The sequence below is a fragment of the Rhamphochromis sp. 'chilingali' genome (genome assembly GCF_963969265.1).
Source record: "Rhamphochromis sp. 'chilingali' genome assembly, chromosome: 2".
Lineage (NCBI taxonomy): Eukaryota > Metazoa > Chordata > Actinopteri > Cichliformes > Cichlidae > Rhamphochromis > Rhamphochromis sp. 'chilingali'.
In genome coordinates, this window is record NC_137930.1 from 27,471,468 (window position 1) to 27,489,532 (window position 18,065).

Here is an 18,065-nt window from a genome sequence, read left to right on the forward strand (position 1 = left end):
GCAACTTAAAAAAATCACAAGAATCAAAAATCTAAATTTCTCTGTGTAGGTCATAAACCTGAGAAGTTCTTAACAATCCCTTTATGACAATCATATTTTTCATTTGGTTAAAAAAATAAAAAAATAAAAATGGAGACCACGTGAAATTGGCTCAGTAATGATGGTGCAGACATATGAAGCATAATGCAAGTGCAGCTGCATAATAAGTGTCTAATAATTCACTGGACTGGTCTACAGGGGGGGAAAAAGTACTTATACTGAATAAGGAATGACTAATAATTTTGAGCATTACAGAGCTTGAGCATATTCCTGAGGGTGTAAAGAGATATAGTGTACAATGATCTGTGCAGTGCAGCGTGAGTTGTACAAGATGATCCTAATAAAAATATTTAAATTAATGATCTTTCTGCTAATATGATTTCTGCTGATTAAAATAGAACTAACCCTTTTCAATATCAAAGATCAGTGAAGCACAGTGACTAATTTACATTTAATAATAGCTTTTATAATTATGATTTACTGTGATCATATTTATAGTGACTATGTTGAAGAAACAATAGAGCACTGTTGTGTTTATAAAGTGAACAAGATTTAGATTGTTCCCTGCGCCCCAGTGTTTACCATCTTTGTCTTTGAGCCAAGATATACATTCATGAATTATACTGTGGAATGAAAGCAGCGGTTACATGAGCTAGCAGATGACATACACGTCATGATTTGTTGCAGTGAGTAATGAGTGATAGAATCAGTCGTCACAGTTAGAGCCCCAGTTTGCTGTGAAACTCAATGTGCTTAACACAGAAGAACTTACCTTACCTATTCTGATGCTTTCAGAATAGGTAAGGTAAGTAAGTTTAAGATTATATGGATATCGGTATTGTCACCTTGGATGGAAGGGTCAGCCCAAATCAGTCTGTGTGGTTTGATATGATGTAGGTCATATGGCATGGCTTTCATAGGCACCAACTCAACCATCAGGACACTCATGGTGTTGGCCCAACTTCTTATGAAGACAGTTTTTTAAAATTTGTTCTTTTTTCAGTAATAGTGACGCCGCTTTCAAAATGGCCATGTTTACTATTTTTGAACTGGAAAACATGTTATGTAGTATGTAATGATGAAATATGTCAAAATAATGTCATTCATTATTGCAACAGGGGTAGTTATGGTGTATATATCATGTGTACAAACACTTTTTAATTTATATTTATGGGTTTTTTTTGTTTTGTTTTGTTTTTTTTGTTTTTTGCCTGTCCCATTTGGTTCTTTAGCCGTCAGAATTGTTGTCTGAAGACCAACAAGGATACCCAATGGATTTATTTTGCCAAATGGATCATCGTGGCATTGCCGTATTGGTCCATTTGATCGACCTTTGTTTTTATTATTTATTTTATTTTCAGTTGTTACAGACGGGACAGACATGAGTGAGGGATAGGAAAGGGAGAAAGAAAGAGGAAAAGAAAAACAGAAGGGGAGAGGGACAGTGAGAAAGGGGGAAAAAATAATAATAAAATCTCCTGGATCACCTGTTGAGAGAGAGAAAGAATAGAAAACAAGCAAAAAAAAAACCAAAGCAACATACTAAACACAACATCATCGCATTAATCTAGCTAAGTGTAAACAGCAGTAAATACTAAATAGTCAATGTTGTTGTGCAGCATGCAGGACCGACAACGCACAATGTGCTTTGAAGTAGTAGCCAAGAAAGGTGTAATTTAAGTCTACGAACAGTGAACACCCGTGTGCATACCTGTGTGGATCAGCGCGCTTGTATTCAAATGGTTTCCACATGTAATGGTCTGCAAGAGGATGTAGAGAGCCATAGCCCTGTCCCCCAGGGCATGAAGCAGGCATGGAGGAGATCCAGGCCCCAGACATCCAGAGGCCCCAGAGTGCGAGAGCCCAAGGAGGACCACCGGAGGGGCATCCGTGCCACCCTCATGGGAAGGGCTGAGGATCCCCAGACAAGGCGTCACCCAGTAGCCACCGAGCAGAAGCTAGAGGGGGCTGCACCGGCGTGCCCGCCGGCTCTGCTGGCAGCCAGCTGTGCCAGAGTGAACCAAGCTGCAGGCCCAGAGGCCTGAGGGCCACCCGCACCCCGGAGGAGGCCTGACCGAGCAACAGGCGCCAGGCCCCGCCAAGTAGCCACCGGGAGTGAGCTGATACATACCTGAGCACCCAGCCCCGGACACCAAGAACCACCAATGCACCGACCCCTGAGGGCATCAGTCACCGGCAGGGAGTGTGGTGAGGGGAGATAGGCCTTGGAGGGCTATATTTATGTTTTCAATTAAAGAAAGCACTGTAAATGCTAACTAAGGAGTCTTAGAGATTATTTCAACTCAGAAATACCTCACATTTCCTCACAGGGTGGCACTCTAACACAAATGCCCCCTGCTACCTAAGCAAGATCACATCAATCATTTCTTTCAAGCGCATCACTGTGTGAAGAACGTGTGTTATGTGTACTTTAACAGGGGTGGCACTGGTTTATTAATGCTTTCATGGGTCAGTGTGCTTATGTGTACATTGACAAAAGTGCTATGGCTGACCTCTCACTTCCTGCAACAAACATGTCCTGACCTCCTGTTTCTGATGCCAGCAAATAGTGTCACCTTGGTTTAAAGTGCCGTCCTTTTGCTGATGTGGAATAAGAACCTGGGAGGGGATGGGGAAGGCAGGTTATAACTAAGCCAAGCCATTGGGCCACATCATGTTAACCTGTCAGCCCGTTTTCCTGCCAGACCGGCCATACCTCATTAAACCTAATGGGAACTGTCACTGTCACTCCACCCCCGGCCACCTGACCGGTAAAAAGAGGCTGGCAGAGCTTGAAAGAATAAGACAATATGAGGTGAGAGCAAGGAGAAGAGGGAGAGAAAAGCAGAGGAAGAAAGTTGGAAAAATAGATTACAAGGAAGTCCAATAACAAGTTTATGTTGAGAATATAGAATGAGGCAGACACACAGTGTGAGAGCGATGATGATGGCATAGCACAGGACGAAAAAAGAGAGAAGAAAAACAGATTTATAGGCGAGTGATATATACTAATGGAATATAAAGTGGAGATGGATGAGAATAATGTGTGTGTCTTGTGCCTTAACAGGAATAGTAAGACATACCAATAAGAAAATACAGCACAGACAGGCCAGTGGGATATTTACAGTATTTTAGAAATGTACATTTTTATTATTACAACAGCATTTCCAGTTGGTGTGTAAAAAAAATCCTTTGCAAATGATTTAAACACTGCAATTAATTCAGAAAACAGAAGACAACAAGTAGCACAAAGGCACAAAGTTCAAATAGGGGCATGTTTACCACTGTGTTGCATTGCATTTTTTAAAATACTGTAAGCATTTGGGTCCATTTTTGTTTCATATGTGATAAAAATTCAAGAGAGCTCATATTTCTCATTCTACTTATTATAAATGGGTGACAGGTATAGACAGCAGGCAAGTTTAATATCCAAACACTTTTAATTAAGGTTGGTATAATAACAGCAGAATGTGATTTGCCATTGACCTGCTTAAATTAGCAAGGCCTTTACTGAAAAAAGATCCTCTGAATGACAGGAAATGTTGCTCCAAATGTGCAGGTTACTCATGTCATGTGAACTGATGCATGCTGGTACCATAAGGGATGCTTGACTTGTGTGTTGATAACAGGTAAGCGGTCCCTCTTGTCTTTAGCCCTGAATGGGGAAAAAAGAATTTCAGGAAATGAAAATCTTTGATCCAAAAAATTGGCCGTTAGCAAACTAGGCAAGGAGGAGCTTCAGCTCTCTGCTAAACCTTTTTTCTTTAAGACTCAACCTCTTTTATAGGCCAAACAATACTGATTAAGGCAATTATTTGTGAGGTCTGGCAAGTATTGCAAATACTTGTCACTCTGAACATTTCTGGTGTTTGTATTTTACTGCCATCTTGGGTCTGGGCTAGGTGTGCACCTATTAGCACGCAAATAAAAACGGATTTCTGTAGTTGCTACCATTAAAGGATTATTTCTCCTTCATTCTTTTCCACCATGTTCAGATTTATCTGTGGGGGGTTGGTTGGCTTCTTTTTTTAGATAAATAAAAATAAAGGGCTGTATAAGCTCCACTTAAATAGGAGCAAGAGTGTAGAACAAATGCTTTACAAATATCCAGCTGTGAGTTTAAAAACATTGATTTTTTTTAGGAAACATTTTCTGAGATGCCAAAATTGCAGAGTGTTTTCTGTGAGCCAAATAAATAGCAGGTACACAGAAAAATATCAGTTGCTCTTTTAAAGAAAATGAGAACGCAAGCCGGGTGGCAGTTTCTCTCTGCAAGCTGTTTTTAAGGGATTTTTGAAAATAATGGGAGGCTATTACTTTTGGAAAGTCAGGCGAACTTGCAGCAAAGCACACAGCAGATGATTTGACAGCAGTAAATACTTTACATCAGAGAGTTTCTACTTCATGGACACTAATGGTGACACAGAGTCCACAGAGAGCTCTCAGCGCTTTTTACCTCAAACACAGTCTGACACTGATCAACTTGCCAGCAGTTGATCAGTGTTTTCCTCTTTTCATTCTTCATTAGGTACGAGAGGGTCACAGATGATAAGGATGGTGTCGATCCAGTAGAGGGGAGGACAGAGACTGCTTGTGTTGCCCAGTACCAAAGCACCACTCTGCGCATCCTCACCCACTTTGTGGCTGACATCAGTGAAAGTAGAGGAGCCATGGAGGAAGATGTACTGGGCCAGCAGACCTTCCTGCTGGGCACCGACTGGCAGGTGGATGTGACACAGTTGGTGAAGGAGTCTCTGAGGGTGGAGGACCCAAAGGTTGCCCAGCTTCTGGATGACCAAGTCGTAATCGGGCTGAGCACTGGAAACACCAAACTACAGGTTGTATTTATGTATATTTTATCACAGTTTCTAAAGCAGAAGTTGTACTGCATGTCTCTGCAGTGTGGCTGTCAGGATTGTTTTGCCATGACTGATCAGTGGGGATTTACACGTTCATCTCATAGACCTAAATTGTAACTGTCACGGAAGCTGCAGTAACTAATGCTTGAATCAGCCATCGCAATACAGTCTTTGTTGTTACTAAGGAAACATGCAGCTTTACTCGATTAAATGACCTGACTGGCTTGGTTGTTTTGGCAGCCAAACAAAAGGTCACAAGTGAGCACAATATCAGACGTATTTGAACTGATAAACTGACATAGACGCAGCAGTAAAGTAACCTGGCAAGTGGATTAGGAAAATTACAATGAGAAGTCTAAAAGCAATAAAGCAAATCCATTCATCTAGACTCTTTTAATGCAAAGTATTTTGATTAGGTTGACATTGAAGTATTAGAAATGTATGAATTAAGCAAACCACAAGCACGATGGACCAAAACAACTGAATAGAAAAAGTCGGACCACTGTTGACTCTGGTCTTATCCGTCTTATTGTCACAGTCAATATTACCCAACAGGGTTTCAAGTTTTTTCAAGCTGAAAAGCTCCAAACTGTGCTCAGCCGCTTTGCTTTGTCAATGCGGAGCAGAATGTGGCTTTCTAGTTTGTTTATAAATGCAGGGACAGGACACACATAGAAAGCATAACTTTAATTCTCCACTAAAGATACCATTAGTCTACTACATTTTTTAAAAAGTTAATGGTCATCTGCTCCAATATTAATGTTCAAAATGTTATTTGAACTTGTAAGCCACAGATAAATAATCATCATATTATCACATTTAAGAGGCTAAGTTATCCAATTTGGGGTCATGATAGATATAAAGATAGATGGATAGAAAGTAAGAGAGACAGACATAAAAGGTTAACAATAAGCTGATGAACATATGGTGAAGCAGTTATGGACTGAAAGAGTCTGTGCAGAGTATGGTAGAATGTTTTTTTAGTCTAAACGGAGTAAGATATAAAAACAACTATATTGATTGCAGCATGGAACAAACACTTAAGCCTATCATGAGTTGACAAAGAAACATGCCTTCATGGCACGTCTTGTAAAAGCTTGCACCTGTGCAGCCTCTCATTCTGTGACCCTTTCACCGTGTATCTCAGAATACTATTTATCCAATAATCCAATAAGGCGTTTCTCAGTATAGCACATGTTCTCACACACTAAATGAACATCAGTTGTTGAAGCAGTCGAATGGCGTTGTGAAACCTTCCATTTTCTTTTTAAATTCAAGGATATGTTCAATCAGCTATACTACAGTATTACTCTAAATCCACATGGGTTACTATTGTGCCACCACAACAGATCCGACCTTATTTATTTCACTTGTTAGTATCATGGCTGCTAGTAGTATGTGAATGTGTGAGACAAGAACAAGTGCTTCTTTCACCACTGGTCACAGGAAACTTTAAATTACAGATAAAGCGATATACAGTGGGGCAAAAAAGTATTTAGTCAGCCACCGATTGTGCAAGTTCCCCCACCTAAAATGATGACAGAGGTCAGTAATTTGCACCAGAGGTACACTTCAACTGTGAGAGACAGAATGTGAAAAAAAAAAATCCATGAATCCACATGGTAGGATTTGTAAAGAATTTATTCGTAAATCAGGGTGGAAAATAAGTATTTGGTCAATAACAAAAATACAACTCAATACTTTGTAACATAACCTTTGTTGGCAATAACAGAGGTCAAACGTTTACTATAGGTCTTTACCAGGTTTGCACACACAGTAGCTGGTATTTTGGCCCATTCCTCCATGCAGATCTTCTCGAGAGCAGTGATGTTTTGGGGCTGTCGCCGAGCAACACGGACTTTCAACTCCCGCCACAGATTTTCTATGGGGTTAAGGTCTGGAGACTGGCTAGGCCACTCCAGGACTTTCAAATGCTTCTTACGGAGCCACTCCTTTGTTGCCCGGGCGGTGTGTTTTGGATCATTGTCATGTTGGAAGACCCAGCCTCGTTTCATCTTCAAAGTTCTCACTGATGGAAGGAGGTTTTGGCTCAAAATCTCACGATACATGGCCCCATTCATTCTGTCCTTAACACGGATCAGTCGTCCTGTCCCCTTGGCAGAAAAACAGCCCCATAGCATGATGTTTCCACCCCCATGCTTCACAGTAGGTATGGTGTTCTTGGGATGCAACTCAGTATTCTTCTTCCTCCAAACACGACGAGTTGAGTTTATACCAAAAAGTTCTACTTTGGTTTCATCTGACCACATGACATTCTCCCAATCCTCTGCTGTATCATCCATGTGCTCTCTGGCAAACTTCAGACGGGCCTGGACATGCACTGGCTTCAGCAGCGGAACACGTCTGGCACTGCGGGATTTGATTCCCTGCCGTTGTAGTGTGTTACTGATGGTGACCTTTGTTACTTTGGTCCCAGCTCTCTGCAGGTCATTCACCAGGTCCCCCCGTGTGGTTCTGGGATCTTTGCTCACCGTTCTCATGATCATTTTGATCCCACAGGATGAAATCTTGCGTGGAGCCCCAGATCGAGGGAGATTATCAGTGGTCTTGTATGTCTTCACTTTTCTGATGATTGCTCCCACAGTTGATTTTTTCACACCAAGCTGCTTGCCTATTGTAGATTCACTCTTCCCAGTCTGGTGCAGGTCTACAATACTTTTCCTGGTGTCCTTCGAAAGCTCTTTGGTCTTGGCCATGGCGGAGTTTGGAGTCTGACTGTTTGAGGCTGTGGACAGGTGTCTTTTATACAGATGATGAGTTCAAACAGGTGCCATTCATACAGGTAATGAGTGGGGGACAGAAAAGCTTCTTACAGAAGACGTTACAGGTCTGTGAGAGCCAGAGATTTTCCTTGTTCGAGGTGACCAAATACTTATTTTCCACCCTAATTTACGAATAAATTCTTTACAAATCCTACCATGTGAATTCATTGGGTTTTTTTTACCTCTGGTGCAAATTACTGACCTCTGTCATCATTTTAAGTGGGGGAACTTGCACAATCGGTGGCTGACTAAATACTTTTTTGCCCCACTGTATGAAAGAAGCTTGTGTTAATTAAATCAAAATGCAGAGAAAGTTTAAATAGTCTGCAGCTATCCAGCTGTCCATTTTAAGTCAACGTTGTTGCCTGTGTGCTATCAGCTTATGTATTTTTAGTGTAGTGCTTGGCATGCCATGCTGGTCAGGTCAAAGTTTATGGGCTTCATCGAGTGAAATCATGTTAAAGCTTAGTGTAGTAGGTGGACAAATGACAGAATCAGCTCCATAAGCCCAACAGTCAGCCTAATGATGTCATGGTCCTGGGTCGTGCGACCCAGTGTTTTGAGTTTCAGTCTATTTTGATGTTTATTGTTTGTTTAGGTTCATTAAGTTTTTCTAGCTCATTTGTTATTGTATTACCCTTGTGTTAAGTCTCCCTTGCCCTTCATGTGTTTATGTCTGTGTGTCTTATATTGTCAAGTTCATGTTATCGTTTCTGTCATCTTCCCCTGTAGTCGGTCTCCCTGGTTCGTGTGCCTACCCGTTATGTGTCATGTCTGTGTGGCTCTTGTTGTCTAGTTCGTTTCATATCTATGTCTCCGTGTTTCCTGTTTTATTTTGAAAGAGTCTGTTCTTTGTTCACTGCATTTAGTTTACTCTCTGCTGTGTTGTCATTATGTTTCATTCTGGTCAGCTGTGTCCCCATGTGTCTCCACTTCCCCTGATCACCTCATGTGTGTATTTAGTCCTCAGCCTTGCTGTGTTCAGTGTTGCGTCGTCTGTGTTCTCAACCACCATGTTTGCATTCATAGTTTTCTGTGGGATCATAGTACCAGTTTCCCAGTTTAGTTATAGTTTAGTTTCGTCACTGTGCTTTTGCCTTGTTTGACCCCCATGTCATCAGCCAAAATAAAGGCTCGCTTTTCGTTTGAACTCAGTTTCGTGTCTTCGCCCATGTCTGCACCTGAGTCCTCCACACACTCTCCACTCGGTCTGCCACTGTGGATCGTGACAAATGAACTACTGGTGGTGGTATTCAAGCCTTTTTATGTTTTATTTTCTCTTAAAATCAGCACAACCTATTTCAGCATCATGCTTTCTATGACTTGTGCTTCTCATTATAGGTCCATAATTTGTTGGACAAAGAAACAATTTTTCTCATTTTATCACAGTGGATTTTAAATCAAAAAATCAATTGAAGTGCACTTCCAGCTTTAATTCAAGGTTTTTTTCCTGTGGAGATATTCTTATCCATGGTCTCCCATTTTCAGGGGCTCAACATTAATCGGACATACAAACATAATTTCAAAATATGAGGATTATTTTTAAGACTTGGATCAAAGTCCTTTGTAGTCAATGACTGTCTGAAGCGTAGAACTCATGGACATCACCAAATACTGTTTACTCCCTTGAAATTTTCTGCTAAGTCTTTACTGCAGCCACTTTCACTTCTCTCTCTCAGCCTTCAGTTTTGTCTTCAGTAACAAAAAAACATTTTATGTCTTTGCCTTGACTAACCCTTGGGTTGCATTTGGCTGAACCGTAGAAGATTATAATGTTGTACATTTCAGAAAATCTCATTCTACATCTATCAGCAGTCACATCAATGCTATTGAGTCTTACATGTCCATCCCATAACATTGTCTCCGCCGTGTTAGACAGGTAATGAGGTATACTACAGTTGCTCTTTTCCTTTTCCGTACTTTTTCCTTCCTTCACATTATTCTGGCACAAGTTAATTTTCATTTCATTGTGTTTTGTTGGGAAACCGGTGGTTTGCACCTTACTCTGGATTTCCATTTATTAAGGTTTCTCTTGATTGCAGACATTGCAAATGAATTCCTACCCCCTCTCAAGTGTTCTTCACTTGGTTAGACTTGGTTAGATCTCATGAAGTTGCTTTTCTTAACCATGGAAATAAGTCTGTTGTAAATAATAACTTCGTTGTCTTCTGTAGTCTTTGAGGCCTTTTGGTGTTTATAAGCTAGTCAGTGCATTCCTTCTTTTCAATAATGTATTAAATTGTTCTGTTGGACACTAAAGTTTTTTTGCTAAACTTCTGATTTATTTATTTTATTTTTTTTTTTTTTCCAACCTAGTAACAACCTCCCCTACTTGCACTCACATCTGTTAGGCTTTCATATTTAAAATTACATTGCAAAGCAATTAAATACAAATTCAACATTTTGAGTCAACTTTAGATATGCCTAATTAATTTGTCAGATCTCACCTGACCATGAAACCGCTTTTCAGTCAACCGTCCTATCCGGTCGTTAAGTAATGACGTGACGAATCCTACTTCCAGGCCTAAAGTAGTCTGCGTTTAATATGGCTTTTGTGTTGTTAACATGTTTAATGTTATGTATTTTCTTCTATTTAATCTCAAAAAGCTCCTAAAACAGTCAGTGATCCCTGTTGACCTCCCTCAGCTTTTATTACCGCTAATCATTTATTTAAGCTCAGTTTTAAAACCTTAGCATGTAACTACAGCCCAGCCCATGCAGCAGTATATGAATGACTAACCTCGTATTGTGGATGGATTATCTCAGTTATTCTCCTGGCTGAAGTTTGGTCCTTTTACAGCATCCTGCCATGCGATTACATTTGTTCCTGACCACCGAGAACACTCACGTTAACTTTTATCGAGTGGAAAAAAAAGTTAGCTTGTTTATATTATGCTAACATAGCTGTGTCGCTAGCGGTCACGTAGCACATCATTATATACCAGCTAGCCAAACTTCAGTAACCCTACAAACGTCACTGCTGTTTAGTTTTCTGTCTTCATTTATGTTGGAAGTGATAACAGAGCTGTACGTTTTAATTTGTTTCCAAAACCCCGCAGTCAGGACATGCTATATTGTATTTAGATAGAAGCTAGCGAGCTAACTTCCTGCTAACTTCTAACTCCGTTAAATGTCATAAATTCTATTTTCATGGATGCCTGGATGTTAATCTCAATTGTTACACCTGGTAGAGCAGAACGCTGATCATTTTATTAAAGATGAAAGACTTTAGACAGTTTTTCAACTCTCAGTAATGCCATAGTGATCGTTTGATATATGGACCTGCAGCGGAGTTTAGGTCCAGACACGGCTAGTGACGTCAGACTTAACGACCGGATTAATTCTGAGCTTCCAAAAATGGGGAACTGTGTATATTGTATGTGCATGTGTGTAATTCCTAAAGTGTTAATGGAAAAGTTTTGTGAAACCCTTTGAATTGAAACTAAAAGTCTGCACTACAAATTGATTGTTTGATTTAAAATACACTGTGGCAGTGTACAGAGGCAGAACTGCAATTTTTGGTTTGTTATATTGGTTCATTCCCAACATCTTAAATGCAATTTTAAAAATAGTATTTATACAGGTGGACATATTGTAGTATTACACTAATAACCCGCAAGTGTAGCTTATTAGAGGAATGTGCAAGAGGAACATATACTCATTATTTTCAAACATTTTGTCTTTTTTGTTCTTCTACTGTTGATTTTATTCAGATATGTAAAAAGAAGATTGAAAAGCAAAGTTGCAATGGTTTTTTTTTTTCTTTTCTTCGTAAATACACGAGCCATGGACCCTGAATAGGATAAGTAGTTACTCATAAATGGAAGCCCATTAAAAAATATACCCAAGGTCTTGTTAGACCTAGAAAGTAGCATTTACAGTTTTACATCTGACAGTTGTGTAGATTGTTAAACCAGCCAATAGTCTAAATTAATTTAGGCCCATTCCACATAATAAAGTGCTGTGAGTATAACCTTTTATCTTTTCCAGTGCTACCATATGATAGAGTGGTAATACAGTTTCATTTAGATTCAGCTTTGAAGTATTATAATGGAAAACTTTGATTATGTGTAACTAAAGGCAAAGATTTCAAAAGGTCATTGATTCTAGAAGATTCTATATCAGGTAGGGAATTGGAAATGTGATCGCCGATATACACTATGCTGCAAGTTTGATAGTGTGGCAAAAGAAAGTAACAAATCCATTTAAGCACTGCCTTTCTCACATGTTATGGATAGAGTGCTTACATGCAAAACACATTAAGCTATTAACCTTTGTTAGTTTGTAAGTCTGAGACTCATTGTGTGAGCCTCAGTAGATTTTATATATTAGTATCGGTTGCACCAGACTAGTTCCAGGTGCACATGGGATTTCAGGTTCATACAAGACAAGGCAGCTCTGACAGCTGTGAATAGATAGTGGTAAACCTGAAAGGAGTACTTAATTGCTCTCTCGAGAAAGAATGAAGGAATCTGTAAACTCTAGAGCCAGAATAAGGAAGGGACTTGACATCTCTGGAAGTCTTCTGGGAGACTCTCACGAATATGGATGTAGGCCAAAAGCAGTGTTTGCGGTTTCTCTAATGGTGTGAAGCAGAGACAGAACATTTCTAAAAAATGGACAAAGGAGACTGATGAAGGGGTTAGAAGAAGGGATCTGACTTCTATCACAGAACTGGGGGAAAGAATCTTGACATCCCAAGATGAGAGCAGTACAAAGTGTGGGCATTGTTAGTATGGAGTTGGGGTTTGGTGGAGAGGAGTATTGTTCCTTTTTGAGCGATGCTAAAATCACTTCTGACATCGTGTGGACAGCTCTATAGTAGGTTTATAGATTATACCTTTAGAGGAGAATGATACAGGTCATTCTTATCCTTCTCCAAAATGGACTTCTTCTTAACTTCTCAAACTTTGCCTTATATACCAATTTCCTTGCTTCTATTTTAATATCTTAAGTTCCTAGTAAGTATGCGTCATCTGCAAATCCGTTTTTATTTAATTTTATCGTAAAGTGGAATAAAATAGATCTAAGCATCCAATGTTGGAGGAAAAGAAAAGATAATGATGGTGGATTTACTTGAAGAATAAACGGCTGCTGCAAACTCTAAAATAATATAACAAACCAGCAGCTGTATTTTTTTTTTTTGCTCATTTTGCTTTCCTTTTTGTCTGTAAAAAAAGAAAAACCCAGATTTCACATCAATTAGTGTGTATCTTTATTTTTATTATTCTTTATTTTTGAAAATATTCAACAATCTTCATATTTACCAGCTGTCTGGTTCTTTAATGTTTGCTTTTACATCAAAGATCAGGTTGATGCCTGTTTTGAGACCATGCTCATTTATGCTGTTTAACATTCAGATATCAGTTTCATTGTGTGACTAGCAATGCAAAGAAAAAATGCAAAGAGCTAAACCAAAGAGAAGAAAACATGGAATTGGTCTGTACAAATGAGGCAGTGATCTGTGCTGACAGTTCATTATGGCTGGTAAATGCAGCCATGTGGGGGCGGCAGGAGGAGAGACGGGAGCCCTAATTGGAGCGGATGGGAGGGATTCTCATATCATAACAATATCACAACTATTTACATGCTTACACCTCTGGCAACTCAGAGACTTAGAGAGTGTGCTATTAGGGAGGAGATCGTTTTTGCCATGTGAGTTCAGGAGCACTTCATGTGTTAGTATGTGCCTGTTTTTATAATCACAGAATATAAAATCATAAAATACGAAAGTTTAGGTTAAAGAATACAAAAGAATAGTATTTTCTTTCTCTACCAATCAAAAGCATACGTTTACTGCATTTTTTGTTCCAGGGCTGAAAAAGTATGATTTTTTTGTGTGTTCAAGAAACTAAATCTGCTTTGACCACAATCATTCTTAAGTCATAATGGCTACGATGAAGCGCTTTTAGACCGTAGGAAGTTCTTATAATTGTGGAAGGAAGAGCCGCCTTTCTTTGTGCTTGCACTGCAGGATCTAAGAAACATCAAAGGCCTTAGAAGTCAGTTCTCAGGGCTTTTTCTGAGCTCCTAGCTCCCAGTACGTATTCTCCTGGCACACCAGGGACCTTTGATTGACACAGCATCAGACTGACACCAGCTCTTGCTATGATAAAAAAAGAAGAAAAAAAAACAAACATTGGTAAAACATTGGACTGACAGTGAAGCCAAGGCTTTAATAAGACTATGTTGTGGAGGAAATACATCCCAACTGTGACACATACCAAATGCCAGACGGCTGTTACATAATTTCAAATGTTCCTACTGGTGATGTGAATACAAACAGAAAAATAACCCTTGAAGTTATGTAGTTCTTGGGGCGCTACCCTTAGGGCATAGTTCTCAAAGTTTTGATGACTTAGTGCCAATTTAGGAAGCCAACGTATAGTTGAGGGCTTCACAGGGAAGATAAATCATTAAAACATTTTTTTCTTTTGGTGTTTATAATGTGTCTGTTCATAGGATGGTGTTTTATGTTTGTAACTGTGGTTTTTGCTCTAGTTTATACTTTCCTAAGCATTAGCAAGGTCAGTTTTTCTATTCCTTTAGTAAGAAGTCAATTATATTTATTTATTCCAAAGTCAGGAATGTTTAGTGTGAGCTGTGGCTACAGTTGAAATCAACGATAAAATCTCCCTTAGTTTTATACTACTGTTTTTTTCTAATACAAAAACATGGACAAACAATGTCTTCCTGGCGACCAGGTTGTCACAAAATACTTTTATTCTGTGTCATTTGGGAGAGCAGTTTAAAACCATGCATTTTCAATATGTGGTGATTGCACATATATTGTACCGACTTAAATTTGATAACAGTTGGCGTACTCTGTAAATATGTATTCTGAGAAGGAACTACCTTTGCCAAAACTCCATTTAAATTCCAGGATTTAGCAGAAGGGCTGTGGGAAAAGACATCTGATCCTTTACGTTGACACCACTATAAACAACAAAATCCTAATGGACTACCATTAGTAACAAAGCAATAAGGTTTTTTTTTGTTTGTTTGTTTATGTGTTCCAGGTGCTGTCCCCTCTGACATCATCAGTCCTGGCTGAAAGGAGCATCAGAGTGGTGGATGATAAAGTGAGCGTGACAGAGCTAGGGGTGCAGTTGGTATCTGGATTAACTCTGTCCCTGCAGCTCAGCCCAGGCAGCAACAGGGCTATTGTTGCCACTGCAACAACACAGGAAGTTATTGAATCTCTCAAGCAGGTATGACTTCTATAATAATATATAATATAGGTAATATAGACATTAAAACATTTTACATGGCAATTTGACTAATAACTGCTCATCCAACAGTAAGACTAGAGTGGACTTGTTGATGCAAAATTAGCATTTTTCTGTGAGTCTGATTTGGCTTCATATTTGGCTTTATGCTCAGCTCAGTCATAATAGCTTGCAAGTTTAGAAATGGATTAGGTTTATTACGAAGTCTATGGTATTCATTGTTGTTTAGAATTAATTCACTTTTCATATACAAAGCTTTCTCTTTGATTTGCATCTCTAACCATGGAACAGCTCTGTTATTCCTATAATTATAATTTCAAATGAAGGTAGGCTACAGTCTCTTTCCCTAGAAAGGATATTTAGCTTTCAGGAGAATAGTTTTGTATCCGTTCTATCCAATTGTTTCAATGAACCTTTGTTAACACTGACTTTTCTGTCCTCCATGTTCCTCTACTTTATTTTTTAGTGTCTGTTTTTAGTTTATGGTCCTTATGTATTAATAAGAATTGTGAAGAATATTATTTTTACTGTGTAACGTTGGGTTTTTTTTTTTTGTTTGTTTGTTTTTTTGTTTTGATTTCTTAGGAGTCCCTCATCAGTGCTTGGCTTCATTTCAGTGACGGATCCATGACTCCTCTAGATAACTACAACCCTGCCCATTTTACCCTGGCAGCCACCTCATTGGATGAACAGGTTGTGGTGGTGCAGCAAAGTCCAGCATGGAAGTGGCCTATCATTGTTGCCAAAGGAGAAGGTCAAGGTTTGCTTGTACGTGTTGAAATGAGCCCATCAGAAATGTGCCAGAAGGGAAAACGACATACTGTTTTAGCCACAGGAATGGCGAGCACACATGTAAGACTTGGTCAAACAGAGGAACAATTCAGACAGCCAGGTGGCCGACGTACACGCCCTGACCCTCCATATTATGGCGGATCTATCTCTGACATGGAAACTGGGTTAAATAACCGTGGAGCCACTACCATCAGGGGCCATGTTCCAGTAAGGCCAAGTGGGGGCCGTCTTTCAGCAGAAGTTGGAGCAAGGGCTCCAAATGAATTCTCTGAATATCCCGATCAGGCCGAGCTGCCCCGGAGCCGCAGCACCGATGAGGACTTGTTGACCTCCCGACGAGGCCTGACGGACTTGGAGATCGGTATGTATGCCCTGCTGGGAGTTTTCTGTCTGGCCATTTTGGTTTTTCTCATTAACTGCATCTCTTATGCATACAAGTACCGTAGCAAGCAGTTCTCCTTGGAGGCTCCAGAGGCAATGCCTCATGCACATGACTGGGTTTGGCTTGGCCAAGAGGAGGGGCTGTGTCTCCAACAACAGCAGCAGGACGAACTGGGCGGTACCCTAGAAGAAGGTAGTCAGCTATTAAATGGAGGCCTCCAGCGAGGTAATACTGGTGGAGCAGGATGTAGCTCAAGTGGGAGGGATCACAGGAATGAGTCACTTAACTCACCCACCACCAAGAGAAAGAGGGTGAAGTTCACCACTTTTTCAAGTGTCAAGTCGAGTAATGGGTGTCCTGCCCTCAGCCCCTTAGCACTAGTGCAGACCAGTGAGATAAAATGGGTATGTCCAGACATCGAGCTCGGAGACTCAAAGGATCTTAGGAACTACATGGAAAAGCTTAATGAGAACGCAATTAAGAACATTGCATAGGGGGTACTGGGTGTTTTCATTGAACTAAAGAGAAACTCACCTGAATGCCTTCAGACTAACAAGGGAAGGAGGGTTACGAAGGAGAGGTGAAGAAGAGACTGAAGCCGCTATTAAACTGTACACCTTACCATAGCAAGAGGATGGTGCATTCAGTTTTTTCATGAAAGTACTCAGAAAAGGTCGAGCTATGGACTACAAAAAGATACCACAACACCACAGCATCAAGAAGAAAATGTGAAATTAGTATTGTTGCTTAAATTAAATGTATGTTCTTTGTTTCTAGTTTTCTTTCCTACGCACCATCTACACCGCTTTGTTTTGTTTTTTCAAATCGCCATGTTTTAATATCACGTTTGTTGTAATTTTTGCGACTTTCTGTTATTTTTCTAGAGGCTTCTTTCCCTGTCAGAAATTATTGAATCTAGGAGAGTAAGGTTAAAAGAAATTTTGTATTGTAAATAAAAGCAGAGTTTAATTTGGAAGGACTGTATGTATAGCAACATTTTTTAAAGTGATGTATGGTTTTGTTTTGCTTTAGTTTCTTTTCAGTTAGTTTTGTCTCCAGAAAGCAGATCCATGCATGATGTTATTTAAAAGGAGGCATGTGAGTCTGATCTGGTATGCAAACTGAAAATTTGTAGATAACTAATACCAGTAACCCTGGAGACATGTCATTCACTGTGGGTGAGTTTAGCTTTGAATTCAATATGTTGATGTTGGTTTAAGAGATTTATTGGGCCCTACATTTTCCCTCCTTATATTGGTTTATGTAACCTCCTGTTGCATAGTTCACATTAAACTGACTTTTTAGGATTCAAAAGGACAAATTTTGATTAAATCAGAATAGTCAATATAAATATACTGACACAACCAAAAGTATCAAAGACAATCACATTTAAAAAAAATTAAAAAAAAATAAAAAATTCTTCATTATAATTTTCCCGTAAAACTTGTCCAGGTTTCAAGTTGTGTGGCCCAAATTAGGTGGACGTCAGAAAACACATTTACAGTGATTTTTCAAATTGCTGTATGACATTTTGAATCCTGTAAACTGTAGAAGAAAGCCCAAATCTGACCCTTTTGCTTTTTGTCATAAGCAGTATTAGTCAGTTCCAACATTTTCTACTGTATGTCTGTTTTAAAATTGGCTGGTGGACTAATTAAACCCTGAAGTTGACTCTTCCTTTTTTTTTTGTGGCTGTGTGATTTATTGGCCTAGCCATTGTTTTCCAATCTCAGTCCATCAAATACTGCTCTCACGAATAACCACAGAGACAGTGGCTTCATCAGATATCAAAACGATGATTGGTGCAGCTTTTGGAGTTCTTCACATTTCTCTTCAAAAGGCAAAAGTAAAAGATGTTTTTTGTTTGTTTGTTTTTTTATTTGTTTCACAAGTGAATACTGTTAAGATAATATTATATATTGGCTTTACGCCGCACCGTGATTTGAAAAAGACAAACCGAAAAAAATATAAACACAATAAT

At 39.4% G+C, this 18,065-nt stretch overlaps 1 protein-coding gene across 1 annotated transcript in view; it reads left to right on the top strand.

Annotated features, from left to right (window-relative positions):
• LOC308392198 (transmembrane protein 132C) overlaps positions 1-17,742 on the top strand; it is a 187,767-nt gene extending 170,025 nt beyond the window's left edge. The window contains exons 8-10 of the mRNA XM_080875128.1: positions 4,568-4,877; positions 14,701-14,892; positions 15,496-17,742. Coding sequence (XP_080731254.1) covers positions 4,568-4,877; positions 14,701-14,892; positions 15,496-16,578 — 1,585 coding nt within the window. The 3' untranslated portion in view covers positions 16,579-17,742. The remainder of the gene's footprint in view (positions 1-4,567; positions 4,878-14,700; positions 14,893-15,495) is intronic.
• Positions 17,743-18,065: the final 323 nt, after the last annotated feature.